The following is a 13,167-nucleotide window of genomic DNA, read 5'->3' on the forward strand; positions in this document are numbered from 1 at the left end:
ATGGGTAGAAACTTTTTCAACCAGTTGAAACCCGAGAGGAAAACTATCAACAATCTTGCTTGTGGAGCTTCAGTAGGCAGATGACAATGTCATCAGTCCTCTCAGAGCAATTTCAGGCCTCACTTAATGCCTTCATGGAAGCGTATTGATGAATTTGTCTTAGGCTCAATTTCAAGAAGACGGGAGTTCCTTTACATTCCAGACCTAGTTTCAGTCTATCCTTTGATTATGATTAATGAAGAAATCTTCCCAAAGGTGAGCCATTCCCCTACTTGGGAAGTCATCTCTCAGCTAAGGCTCACATGGATATGGAGATAACACAATCGCTCTATGAATGCACATTTGGAAGCTTTGACCATGATGTCCATGCTGATACCAAGATTCTTATTTGTAAGACAGTCATCTTTCCCACTTTCTATATGGCTTCAAAACTTGGGCTGTGTGTAGACACCACCCTAAGGCCCTTGAAATACTATCAATGTTGTTTGCGTTGGATTTTGTGCCCTCAGCCGGGAGGACAGGCAAACTGATGTCATTCTTGAAACAGCTGATGGCCTCGATGCTGGTGCTATGATTATCTGAAACCAACTCTGCTGGCAATATGCATGGAAACTTGAGTTTTGACTGCTAAAGTAAATCTTTAACTCAAGGAAGGCACTCGAAAGAGAGGAGGACAAAAGAAGTGTTTCAAAGATTCCCTGAATATAACATAAATATAAGAGTGTGGGAGACTCCCTTTCAGAAGAAACCCACTTGAAGGAAGCTCCTGTAAAAAGGGACATAATTCTTTGAGAACACCCATCAGCAGAGGAAGTACAGAAAAGGAACTGGAGAAAGGAATGCCAATGATCTCCGGGCCAAGGTTCAATTCCACCTCCCAGAAACACCTGTCAAATCTGTTGATGAAGATGTGGCTATGGGATTGGACTCAGCCACGCAAGACCCCATAGAGTCTATGATGAATGTCACGGTATTTCCAAGATAGACAATCATGCTCGTTCGTGAGTGATTGTTGGCACACACGGGGGAAGCCAGCTATGTTGACCAGCCTACTGCACTGGTTGTAACACCAACTTTGGGACAATGAGTTGAATTGCTTTGATTTGGCACAAATTGCAACGATAACAGCCTTGAAGCATTGGGTCAAGACTTGAGAGATCCCAAAAAGTTCCCCATTGCTCCTTGAAATCAGCCAGTTGCAAAATTATTTAGTGTAGCTGCCGTTCTTTTGGCTGCTGGAATAGGATGACATTTTCCCCCCCCCCCCCAACTCGTTCAGTACTTAAGTCTTTCAGCTAATGACACAATTCTGAGGTGGTGTTGTAGGACATCCTCAGGTACCTTCAACTGCAATTTCTTCGAGTGGAGGCTCCACAGCAGCTGCTGGTCCTGTCTGTCTGATTAGCACATTTGTTCCTGCTCAATTTTTCTCTGCCTTTGTTGCTCCACCGTGTTGGTAACCCTATGCTGTGGCTGAGTCCATTGAACCAATGTGGGGAATATCAGAAACCAAGCAGGACCTGAGCAATGTAAGCAGTTAGCATTCATAAGTGCATAAATGACAAATTAGCATTACGCTTGTAAAGTAGGACATGGAGGACTCCGAGAAGGAGGGCCATAGAATACGTGAAGGATTACTGAAGTCTTTTGCCCCTTCAAATCTATTCCCCCATCAGCCAAGAAAAGCAGCATTGCAGATAAAATGTTGTCAAATGTTTATAGTTCATGGTAGCAGGAACTCAGCTTTGTGCCCTAATGCAGCCGATGAAATCGTGGATCAACATTATGAATTGTGGCCCACAGGTGGCACTTCTGAGGTCACCCATGATTACTTCTGCTTCACAGAGATGAATATGATCTATTTATAATGACCAGAGTCATGCTGGAGATTGCTTATGGCCAAGATTTGTCTTTAACGTAATAGATCACTGCATCTATTTCACATGCAGAAGTTTATGATGGCCAATATCTTAAAACTGTACTATGTAAGTGTGATTGTCCCTTGAATGGCCTCGCCTTGCCCAAAAGTAGAGCCAGTGTCCTTGGACAGGAAAGAAAATCAAGTCCGTCCACTGCCAGTGAAGTGGGCAGAAGTGAGGACTGCAGATGCTGGAGATCAGTGTCGAAGAGTGTGGTACTGGAAAAACACGCTGGTCAGGCAGCATCCGAGGAGCAAGAGAACTGATGTTTCAAGCATAAGCTCTTCATCAAGAAAGGATCTGTCTGTCCCTGATGAAAAGCTAATGCTCGAAACGTCGATTCTCCTGCTCCTCAGATATTGCCTGACCAGCTGTGCTTTTCCAGCACCCCACGCTTTCACTGCCATGAAATGGCAGCCATTTTTCATTTGCGTTATACTTTTACAATTTGAATGAGAATAGAAGGCAACGCAGGTCATGCTTTGCAGCATGAGACTCGGGTTCATCCTGTTATTCTAGCTTAACACCCCTCCTAAATGAAATAAAAGTCTTCATATTCTTTTCGTCCTTGCTATCCCTGTTGACCTCATCAATTCTGAGCTACTACATGTTTCCCACCCAACATCTACATTCACCTCCCAATATCACTTCCTGAACCCTGGGTCTATAGATTAGTGAGGCTGCACATTACCAACTTTCTCCTTCAATCTCCCTTTCCCATCCAAGCTAATGGACCATTCCCCCTGAGGTGGCTCCTGACAAAGGGATAGCGCTCCAAAAGCTTTTGATTACAAATACACCTGCTGGGCTATATCCTGGTGTCGTGTCACATCTGACCTTGTCCACCCGTCCAACACTGGCACCTGCACATCCAATCTTCATGATTGTCTTCCACAACCTGTCCACAGTAGTAGCACTTAATTGCCTGCCTTGACATGCAGTGAAGAAACCTCACTGACTGTGGCCCACCCTGCTTGACTGACTTGGAGTGATAGCTGCAACTGATGAGTGACCAGACCCCTGACTGGCAGATCCCCAATTAACTGGTAGCTAACCACCAGTCTGGTTGCACTGGGCCATCAGGAATGATTGTGACCCACTTTCTGAACTGCAGTATTACGGACTGTGACCACCCATAGTGGCTCCGTGTATATCCAAGCTCCTGGATTAAAATCAGACCAGTGGTTGACTGTGGCATGACCCTTAGGATGATGACAGTCATCCTTGACTGAGAATTGAATCTGTTTAGGAATAAATACTTGGCTGTTTGACTGAATCACATTGTGTGTTTTCTGTGCAAGCAGCTGGCAATTGCTGTAGGTGTGATATTGACCTAGCTGTGCAACAGTGGGTCCACCTCCTTGCTTGATCACTGCTGTCAGCAGCATTGCAAGCTGCTAGGCTTAGTGTATGCACTAAAAGTTCAGACAATGCAAATGTAAGTTCAGAACGAGATGGCACTGTTCAAAAGTACATGGCAGGGATGCACTGATTATCCAAGTAGGTACTAGGAGAGAAAACTAAGAGCCCTGAGATTGACCTTGCTCCAATGCATGAGATGGGCACTTACCCAGTGTGTGCCAAATTGCCTGGTAGCGGTATTAGAGTGGAAGGTGCTGCAAAGTGGTCAGTATAGCATTGATGAATCGCATTGCAAGTGAGTCTGAGATGCACCAGAATAACGTGAGACCGAAGGATATTTGATACCAGTCTCCACGGGCAAAATGTACAGACAAATACTGCCATAATAGATGACTGAAGAAGTAAAGGACAAGCAGGAACTGCTAGATAATCTTCCCTCTAAGCTGTGTGCATTCGCTCTAAGGTTCTGCATGCAATAATTGGTGCCGGCATTGATGTCAGTTCTGGAAGTCTCTGTCATACGTGGGCCTCAGAGGTGTCCACAGGAGGAAAATTAGAGAAGAAGAAAAATCTCACTTAGACTTTCAGGTTGGGAGCTGTCGTCATCTTGTTTCTTTCTACTATCCTGAAAACTAACAAACTGCCTAAAAATGTTGCATGATTAGATAATAATGCATGTGAATGCATCGTTTCAAGAAAGCAGCCCAGTTTTTTTAGCATAACTGAGTGGACAATAAATCTTGCCTTGTCCAAGTCTCCTGAACAAATGGATGGAAAAGAAATGCACCTTTTCTCCAATTACTAGCTTGGTGACAAATACAAGTAAATTGACTTTAATTGTATGGAATTTGTTTGAATGTAATCTACATTGACTGGATGTATATTTTCTCTCACTGGCTTGAAGACTTCTTTAGGTTGCATTACATAATGGTTAAAAATTTATATTTAGGTGTTTTTCTGAAATTTTGTTACTAAATATAAGTAACCTCTGATCTCTCACCCAAAAACAGTTTGTCTAGTTTAATATCATAACTAATTTGTGCTAATTTCTTTTTTTAGAAACAACACAAAGGTAAAGTACGATACTGATGATGACAACATGGTTTCATGCAGCCAGATTGTCTATGACTACAACTCGAAAAGGGAAAGCAAGGTAACCCACTGACCTGTAAACAAAAATCACCCACATCAGACAGGGTTTTCCCTGCAAGCCTTGGGACTCTTATCATTGGGACCAAATAGATATTCTTTGCTCTCACTTTTTGGTAGCCCAGATTGCCAAAACTGTTTGTTTTTTAAGGAGGCATCTTCTAAATGTTTGTCTCCACACTTATTCTCCAATTAAGGCAGTTGTTGGAGTTGCGGGTGTTAGCTCCTCATGTTACTGCTCAGTCAGAGGGCTGGCAATTTTTTTGTTGTAAATATTTTTATTGAGAAAAGTATTCAAAATTTTTTACGAAATTATAAAATCACAACAAAACAGGATAACAATCTTATCATACAACAACAATAACAGTAAACAAACTGCTACCCTACTCCACATATCACTGAGGAGGGAGAAAAATAAGCTACACAAACTACAATTCAATAAATAATTTTTAAAAAACTAAACAGAGTTGAACCAAGGCAAATTAAATTGCATTCAGCTACCGCACTTTGTGCATTCCGCCAAAGCTCCCCACTACGGGGAACATCAGCAAACAAAACCCTATTTGTTCGGAATTCTTCCTCCCAGGAGCCGCCAGACATAGCCCTCGTGACTACACAAAGACCCTAACCAATATAGCCAATAAGTCTGTGTCTATATAGTACAGAAAGGGCTGCCACGTTATATCAAACAGTTCCGTTTTCTAGTGCACAACTCATAAGGAAGTCTGGGGGATGTGCTCCATAACTAATCTACGCCACCCAAGAGTCCCAGGGGATTCTCCAATGCCCAGCTCATTAGAATGTTCTTCCTCGCACAAAATGAAAGAATATTAAACGGTTTCTTCCCATGCGCATCTAAAGAAGGGAGGCTCAGCAAGCCCAAGAGTGGGGGCACCGAACCCAATTTAACCTCAATTCCCAAGACCCTTTCCCAAACACTCACTATAGCACCCAATACCTACGAAGCTAGTGGCATGACCAAAAGAAATGAGTGAGAGTACCAACATCTGTTTTACACTTGGGGCACACTGGGGACACTCCTGTCTTAAATTTCATAAGCGGCTCCGGTGCCAAATGAGCGCTGTGGAGAGCAGGCTGGCAATTGAGAGCATCAGTCACCCCAGAGAGAGAGAGGGAGTTGTCAACAACTGATGCAGGTAGAGGCCCTTGAGTGGAAATAGTGTTTCTTTTCAAATGGGTCAGCAGACAGGCCTGTCCTTTGAGGAAAAATCCTTTGGTGCTCGTTTTGCTCTGCAGTGCAGCCTTTACTGCCAGCTACTCCTCAGATGGCGATGTCTAACACGAGGGGACGTAATTTTAAATTGAGAGGTGATAGGTATAGGACAGGTGTTAGAGGTGGGCTCTTCACACACCCTTTCTACTCTCTGAGTAACGTCCTGCCTGCAACAGTAGTAAGCTCGCCAACTTTACGGGCATTTAAATGGTCATTGGATAAATATATGGATGAGAATGGAATAGTGTAGGTTAGATGGGCATCAGATTGATTTCACAGGTTGGCACAACATCGAGGGCCGAAAGGCCTGTACTGCGCTGTAATGTTCTATGTTCTAACTCCTTTCCTTTTTGTTTGATCGTTGAAGTCTCCAGCTTTGATGGCATCCTGAACCAGCACTTCTATTTAGCTAACAGCTTGGGGCTATACTGCTGGCAGAATGCTGGTGAGCACGCTAATGGTCCCTAATCGCTGTCTTATGTACATAGGTTTACTAGCCACCTTTGAACAACATACAGTTGATCTGCATATCCCTGTTTGCCCAAAGGCAATAGGAAAGCTGTCCCGGTGCTATTTTTCTGGCTCCCCATGCCTTCAGTTTATTTGAAATTTTGACTATTCTGTGTTTATCTGTAAGACTCTGAGAATTGTGATGAAGAATACTACTCTATTCACGATGTAGAAATGCTATTTTTCTTTAATGAAACAAGATAATGGAAATAGGAAACAAAAACATAAATTGTTGGGGAAACTCAGCAGGTCTGTCAGCACCAGTGGAGGGAAAACAGTTAACATTTTAAGTCCAGTGACTCAGAATTCTGATGAAGAGTTAACTAGCAATTTTTGGGGATCCAAGATGGCGGCGACCCTGCAAGACTGAGTCCACAGTGCTCTACCCAAAACTTGGGAAAAGTGGGCTATCCACCCCCACCACACTCACTAAACCATTTATAATAGTTGTTAACCTTAAATAGTTACCTATTAGTACATTTAAATAGTCTAATACTAGCTGGAAAATGAGTAAAGGGAAGGGAACAGGCGGCTCTAAGAAAGCAGGGACCCCTCCCCCACCCTCTCCCTCTTCAGCTGCAACAAAGGTGTCTTCAGCTACTTCAGGAGATTTACCAATGAAGATGAGCTTTGAGGAGATGTTTGCCAGGTGGGAGGCGAAGATTGATGCTTTTATCGATGAGTCTCGGCAGAGCAGAGAAGCACTATCAGCCGAGCTGCAGAAGCAGGGCAGAGACATTCAGGAATTGGAGTGCCGAGTCAGAGAGGTGGAGTCGAAGGCCGCAGCCTCAGAGACTGGGATAAAATCAACAGCCGACCACATCCGTTTTCTCGAGAATCGAGTCCAGAACCTAGAAAACCACATTGATGACCTCGAAAATCGATGTCGTAGAAAAAATATTCGGTTGTTGGGCCTTCCCGAGCAGGAAGAGGGAGGCCAGCTGACAGCATTCTTAGAGCATTGGCTGCCACAACTTTTAAATCTGCATAATGGATCAGGCCAGGTAAGGGTAGAATGGGCCTACCGGGTCACAGTACGTGGGCCCGGCTCAACCCAGCGCCCACGCCCGGTCCTGTTCCAGCTGCAGAGCTATAGGGAGAGGCAGATGCTCCTGGAAGCCTCAAGAAATCTGGGAAAAGATCCCCAAGCTATGACCCACAAAGGATCCAGGATCATGCTGTTCCAGGACTTCTCCCCAGCTTTGGTCCGAAAGAGGAAGGCATTCGATGAGGCGAAGAAGCGTTTAAGGGACTTAAATATCCAGTACTCCTTACGATATCCAGCGACGCTACGCCTTAGCCACGAAGGATCCATATATAACTTCGGATCACCGGAGAAGGCTAAGGAATTCTTGGACTCTCTTAAATAAGCTGTAAGAGATTGTGGACGCTGGTCTGCCTTTCCCATTATTTTGGTTTACATCCCTTCATCTTTTCTTATCTTTCCCTCTATGTATGTATGTATATATATATATATGTTGGGGCGTTTGGTTAATGTTGATGGGGGGAGGTGGTTACCTTATTCTATTTTACTTCTGTTTTTAGGAGCGGGGTTGTTTTTCTTTCCCCTGTTATTTTGTGGTATTATGTTTAAGTATTACGTGTTGAGATTGTAATCTTATAGTTATATATGGTATTAATATTCCCAAATATATTTAGATGTGGGGGTGGGGTGTTCACTGTTAACTCTAGCTTTATATTATATTTGAATTCTCCTCATTTTATTGAGGAACACCTGGGTCAAGGGTGGGGCACTGGTTGGAAGAGGGTAAGATGGACTGTGGGAGAGGAAGTGACGCTCCCTGGGAACAAGGGAGAAAATCTCCAATTCGGAATGTTTTATATTTTTTATACTTAGAAAGAGTTTTTTGTTATATTGTTTTGAGTGTATCAGAGAATCTTTACTTTTGTAAATCTTGTATGCTCCATGCTCGGGATGTTCTAGATAGGGTTTCCCCTCCCGAGGGGTCTCAGATCTGTCCAGATGATTATGGCTGAACAGTCGGTTAAGTGGTGCACCTGGAATGTCAGGGGGAGTAATTCGCCAGTTAAAAGGAAGAAAATATTATCAAATCTTAAGAAGGAGAGAGTTGATATAGCTCTCCTACAGGAGACACACTTGTCGGATAAAGAACACTTAAAATTACGACAGGGCGGATTTGATCAGGCCTTTTTTTCCTCTTTTAATTCAAAAAGCAGGGGAGTCGTTATCCTTGTCCGGAAGAACTTCCCTTTGAAAATTCTAAATCAGATAAAAGACAAATCTGGACGATATATTTTGATTAAAGCCCTCATAAATGGAGAGGAATATGGGATCTTAAATGTATACTGCCCCCCGGCACACCCCTTTAAATTCATAACGGAAGCTTTTTCAAAACTGATGGCCTTTGGTGCCCGTCATACAATTATAGGGGGAGACTTTAATTGTATTATGGATCCGGAAATAGACAGGATTCCCAAGAGTGCCGCTGGAGTATCTCCCAGATCTAGACAACTGGCGGACCTGAATAAAGAATTAGGATTGGTAGATGTATGGAGATGTCTCCATCCACAGGGTAGAGATTTTTCTTTCTACTCTAATCCACATAAATGTCACACAAGAATTGATATGTTTTTTGCCCCATCGATTTTTCTAAACTCTATAGCAACCTGTAAAATAGGTACTATAGCAATCTCTGACCATGCCGCTGTATACATGGAAACTAAGGTAAAGAACAATGGGACATCTGCTCGGCATTGGCGTATGGACCCCTTCCTGATAAAAGATAGCAAATTTTTAAAGTACTTCTCCCAAGAACTTAAAACTTTTTTAGAAATTAATACTGGTACGGCTAGCAATCCGTCAATGATGTGGGAGACCATCAAAGCTTATGCACGAGGTTTGATCATCTCCTATTCAGCGACCCAGAGGAAAATGAAGGGAGAGCAACAGCGTCTGCTCGAAGCTCGCCTAAAAGCAGCCGCAACAGCATACGCTGATAGACCTTCTATCACAAAATTGCAGAGGATTACAGCTCTTAGGACAGCTTTAAACACCGCGCTTACTCAAACGGCTAAAAGGGAAATATTATTTGCGAAACAAAGATTATATGAATATGGCGACAAACCGGGTAGATACTTAGCATTTCTTGCAAAGAAAAAGAAAGCCCCTCAAACTATTCCGACCATCAAGGAAAGTACAGGTACCCTGACTCATGATCATAAAAAGATCAATGCGACCTTTAAAGAATTTTATTCTGAACTATATAGATCGCAGGATTGTGAAGATAGGATTAGGAGGATGCAGTCATTTTTTAAAAATTTGACCTTCCCGGGCCTGACTCCGGAACAGGTGTCGGCCCTAAATACCCCTTTAACAGTCCAAGAAATACTTGAGGCAATTAGGCAACTTCAGAGCGGAAAAGCACCGGGCCCGGATGGTTTTCAAGCTGAATTCTATAAAGAATTTACAGGAATATTGGTTGACCCACTTATGGATATGTATAATTTTGCGCATAGTCAGGTCTGTCTCCCGCCCACGCTGAAAGAAGCAAATATTTCTCTTATCCTCAAAAAAGGAAAAGACCCAGAAGATTGTGCATCTTATAGACCAATATCCTTACTAAATGTAGACTTTAAAATTCTCTCAAAAATGTTAGCACTAAGACTAGAAAGGGTATTGCCATATATTATAAAGGAGGACCAGACGGGATTTATTAAGGGCCGCAGATCATCCAATAATATCAGAAGGGTCTTGAATATGATCCAAGCCTGTCATCAGGGAAAGATACCAGGAGTAGTAATTTCATTGGATGCGGAAAAGGCATTTGATAGGGTTGAATGGTCATATTTATTTTACACATTGGAAAGGTTTGGCGTTGGACAGGTGTTTACCAAATGGGTTTCAACATTGTATAATGACCCCAAAGCAGCTGTTATTACTAATGGGTTAAGATCGGATGGCTTCAGTGTGGGTAGGGGCTGCCGTCAAGGATGTCCTCTCTCACCATTGTTGTTTACACTGATAATCGAACCATTAGCAGAAGCCATCCGGACTGATCCTAATATAACGGCCCCGAGGATTGGTACAGGTAAACACAAAATTACCCTCTATGCAGATGACGTTCTCTTATTCCTCAGTAATCCTTTAATGTCAGTGCCTCATCTAATTCAAGTTATTAATACATTTAGTGCATTCTCAGGCTATAAAATTAATTTTTCAAAATCGGAAGCCATGCCAATGGGTGGTCTGGCTATGATACCCCACTTAATGGACGGATCCCCTTTTCCCTTCCGTTGGTCCCTGGAGGGCTTCTTATATTTAGGTATTTTTATCACGCCAGTATTTGATCAGCTGTATAGGGTTAATTTTGTACAATTAATGGAAAGGATAAGGCAGGACCTCCAGCGATGGAGAGACCTTCCGATTTCCTGGCTAGGGAGAATAGCATTAATTAAAATGAATGTTCTGCCCCGTCTCTTATATCCTATGAGAATGCTCCCGCTGATGCTGCCAAGGCTAGCCCTACGTAAATTATATGGCTGGTTGGGCTCCTTTATTTGGAACCATAGACGGCCCCTTATTAAGCTGAAGAAGCTACAGCTTCCACAGGCAAGGGGAGGACTGGACTTCCCAGACTTTAGGAAATATCAGTTAAGCTCCCTACTAAGTTACATAGCTGATTGGGTTTCATCTGATCCACAATCAATTTGGCTGGATATCGAAGCCTCCCAAGTAAAATACCCACTTATTAACCTTTTATTTTCAGATAAGAGGAAAATCATTACAGACCACTGTAAAAATCCCATAATATTAAACACAATTAAGGCCTGGAATATAATGCGGCAAAATGAGGGTAACTCACATAAAACATCCCCCCCCATGCACCAATAGTAGGCGCATGGGGATTCCAACCGGGGATTACAGATGCCACCTTTAAACTCTGGAGATCCAGGGGCATCTCATGCTTAGGGGACCTATTTAAAGATGGGATCCTGATGTCCTTTGAGCAGCTGCGTCTGAAATTCGGAATACCTAATGGGGATCTCTTTCGATACTTCCAAGTTCGAGATTATATACAGAGGAAGACTACATTAATAGATAGTCTTTATAAATCAGACAGAGAACGTAATGTCTTACGACCAGCGGGGGCATCCTCCGTTAGTACTATATACCATTTGTTACATGAAGGAGTCTCAGGAGACATGGATGACCTGCTTAAAACATGGGAGCAGGACTTGGGGCTAGAAATCTCTGAGGATATGTGGAATGACATTTGGGAAAATGCTAGAAGAATTGCTATCTGTAACAGAACTCAGGCTATCCAACTAAAGATACTTCATAGGGCCCATATAGCTCCGGCTCGACTGGCAAAATTTAAGGCAGGAGCATCTCCAATGTGTCCCAAATGCAAAATAGAGGTGGGTACTCTTGTACATTGTCTGTGGACTTGTCAGAAAATCCGCAGATACTGGACTAAAGTGGCAAATACCCTGACAGAAATTTTAGGAACGGAAATTAGGGTGGACCCTGTATCTCTCCTTTTGGGCTTTTCGAACCTCTCATCTCTGGATATGCATGGGAAGAGACTATTTTCTATTCTCTCTTTCTGTGCAAGGAAAAATATTTTGGTGAACTGGGTGGCTGAGGGCCCCCCTGGACTTTCAAATTGGCACAGATTAATTATGGAATATATCCCCCTTGACTTCCTCACAAATATGGTGCACCAAAAGACTGAATTATTTTATAAAATATGGCAGCCCTTTTTGAATTATATAAATGCAGATATTTCGGCTATCCTAACAAGGGCTTTTATTTAGTGAAGATTTCAGACCGGGCTGCTCCGGGGCCCCTTGGGAGAGGAATCCTGCGCGAATACCGGTTTTATTATATTTGATGTTTATACATTCCGAGCATGTAAGAGACTTAGGTATACACTCTGGTTAGTTATAAGTTAGATTAGTAGAAAGTTGAGGTTTTTTTTTCTTTCTTTTTTGTTTCTTTTTTTTTCTTTTTTTGTTTTCTTTCTCTTTTCTTTGTTAAATTATGACTATTGTATATATGATTTAATTGTACATCAATGTTTGTATTTGAGAGTTTTGTTTATTTTTGTAAATTTGCAAAAATGTTAAATTTCAATAAAAATATCTACAAAAAAAAACTAGCAATTTTTGTTTTTGTTGTCATTTTTCTTTGTTTTCTGTCTTTGGATATTGTAAATTTCAATCCTCAGTCAGTGCTGTTTTCAACCCACCCGTGGAAATTGTGTCAAAATTCAGAGGCATAACTCATTTCGATTTTCCTTGTTTACCTGTGGAAACTGCCTTTCACTTCTCGGTCATGAGGAATTGTGTGGCAAAACTGAAACAGGAGTATTGTGCAAATTAGCCAAAATATGCACTAAACAGACATTTCCACTTGAAATCTAGAAGGATAATTGATGCAAGAAATAAGAACATTTTAGATTGTTCTGCAGTTGCTCTATTAAAATTTGAAGTATACTTTTCAGATTTGTGAGAAGCAGTGTTCAAACTTGAAATATTGTTCTGGAAATGATTACAAATCTTTGGAATACCCCATACAGGAAGCCTAAGAATACTCAAGTCATTGTGTTTAGGACAGAGACCGGTGGTAGTTTTTTGGATATTGAAAGAATTAATGGATACACAAAATGCAGGAAAGTGGAGTAGTGTTGAAGATATTTTACATAAAAACAGAAGACTCAAAGGGCTTACTCATCCACATTCTTCAATGTAGCAATTATAAAATTATAACTGTGGTTTTTGAGAAGATTTGTAGCTCAGGTTGAGGTTCTGGATGTAAGTTTGCTTGCCGACCTAGAAGGTTCATTTTCAGACATTTCATCACCATATGAGGAAACATCAGCGATGAGCCTCTGATGAAGCGCTGGTGTTATATCCCGCTTTATATTTATGTTGTAACAAACGGAAATGGTTTCACCAACCCTAAGAAACCGAGACCTAAATAAAAAGTGAGACCTAACACCAGTGCTT

At 42.0% G+C, this 13,167-nt stretch overlaps 1 protein-coding gene across 6 annotated transcripts in view; it reads left to right on the forward strand.

Annotated features, from left to right (window-relative positions):
- Positions 1-13,167, forward strand: part of setx (senataxin) — a 110,663-nt gene that overhangs the window by 54,010 nt on the left and 43,486 nt on the right. For all 6 annotated transcript variants that reach the window (XM_060841471.1, XM_060841475.1, XM_060841472.1 and 3 more), the window contains one exon: positions 4,341-4,434. In XM_060841471.1, the coding sequence (XP_060697454.1) occupies positions 4,341-4,434 (94 nt within the window). The remainder of the gene's footprint in view (positions 1-4,340; positions 4,435-13,167) is intronic.

This window comes from Hemiscyllium ocellatum, chromosome 21, assembly GCF_020745735.1.
Source record: "Hemiscyllium ocellatum isolate sHemOce1 chromosome 21, sHemOce1.pat.X.cur, whole genome shotgun sequence".
Taxonomy (NCBI): Eukaryota; Metazoa; Chordata; class Chondrichthyes; order Orectolobiformes; family Hemiscylliidae; genus Hemiscyllium; species Hemiscyllium ocellatum.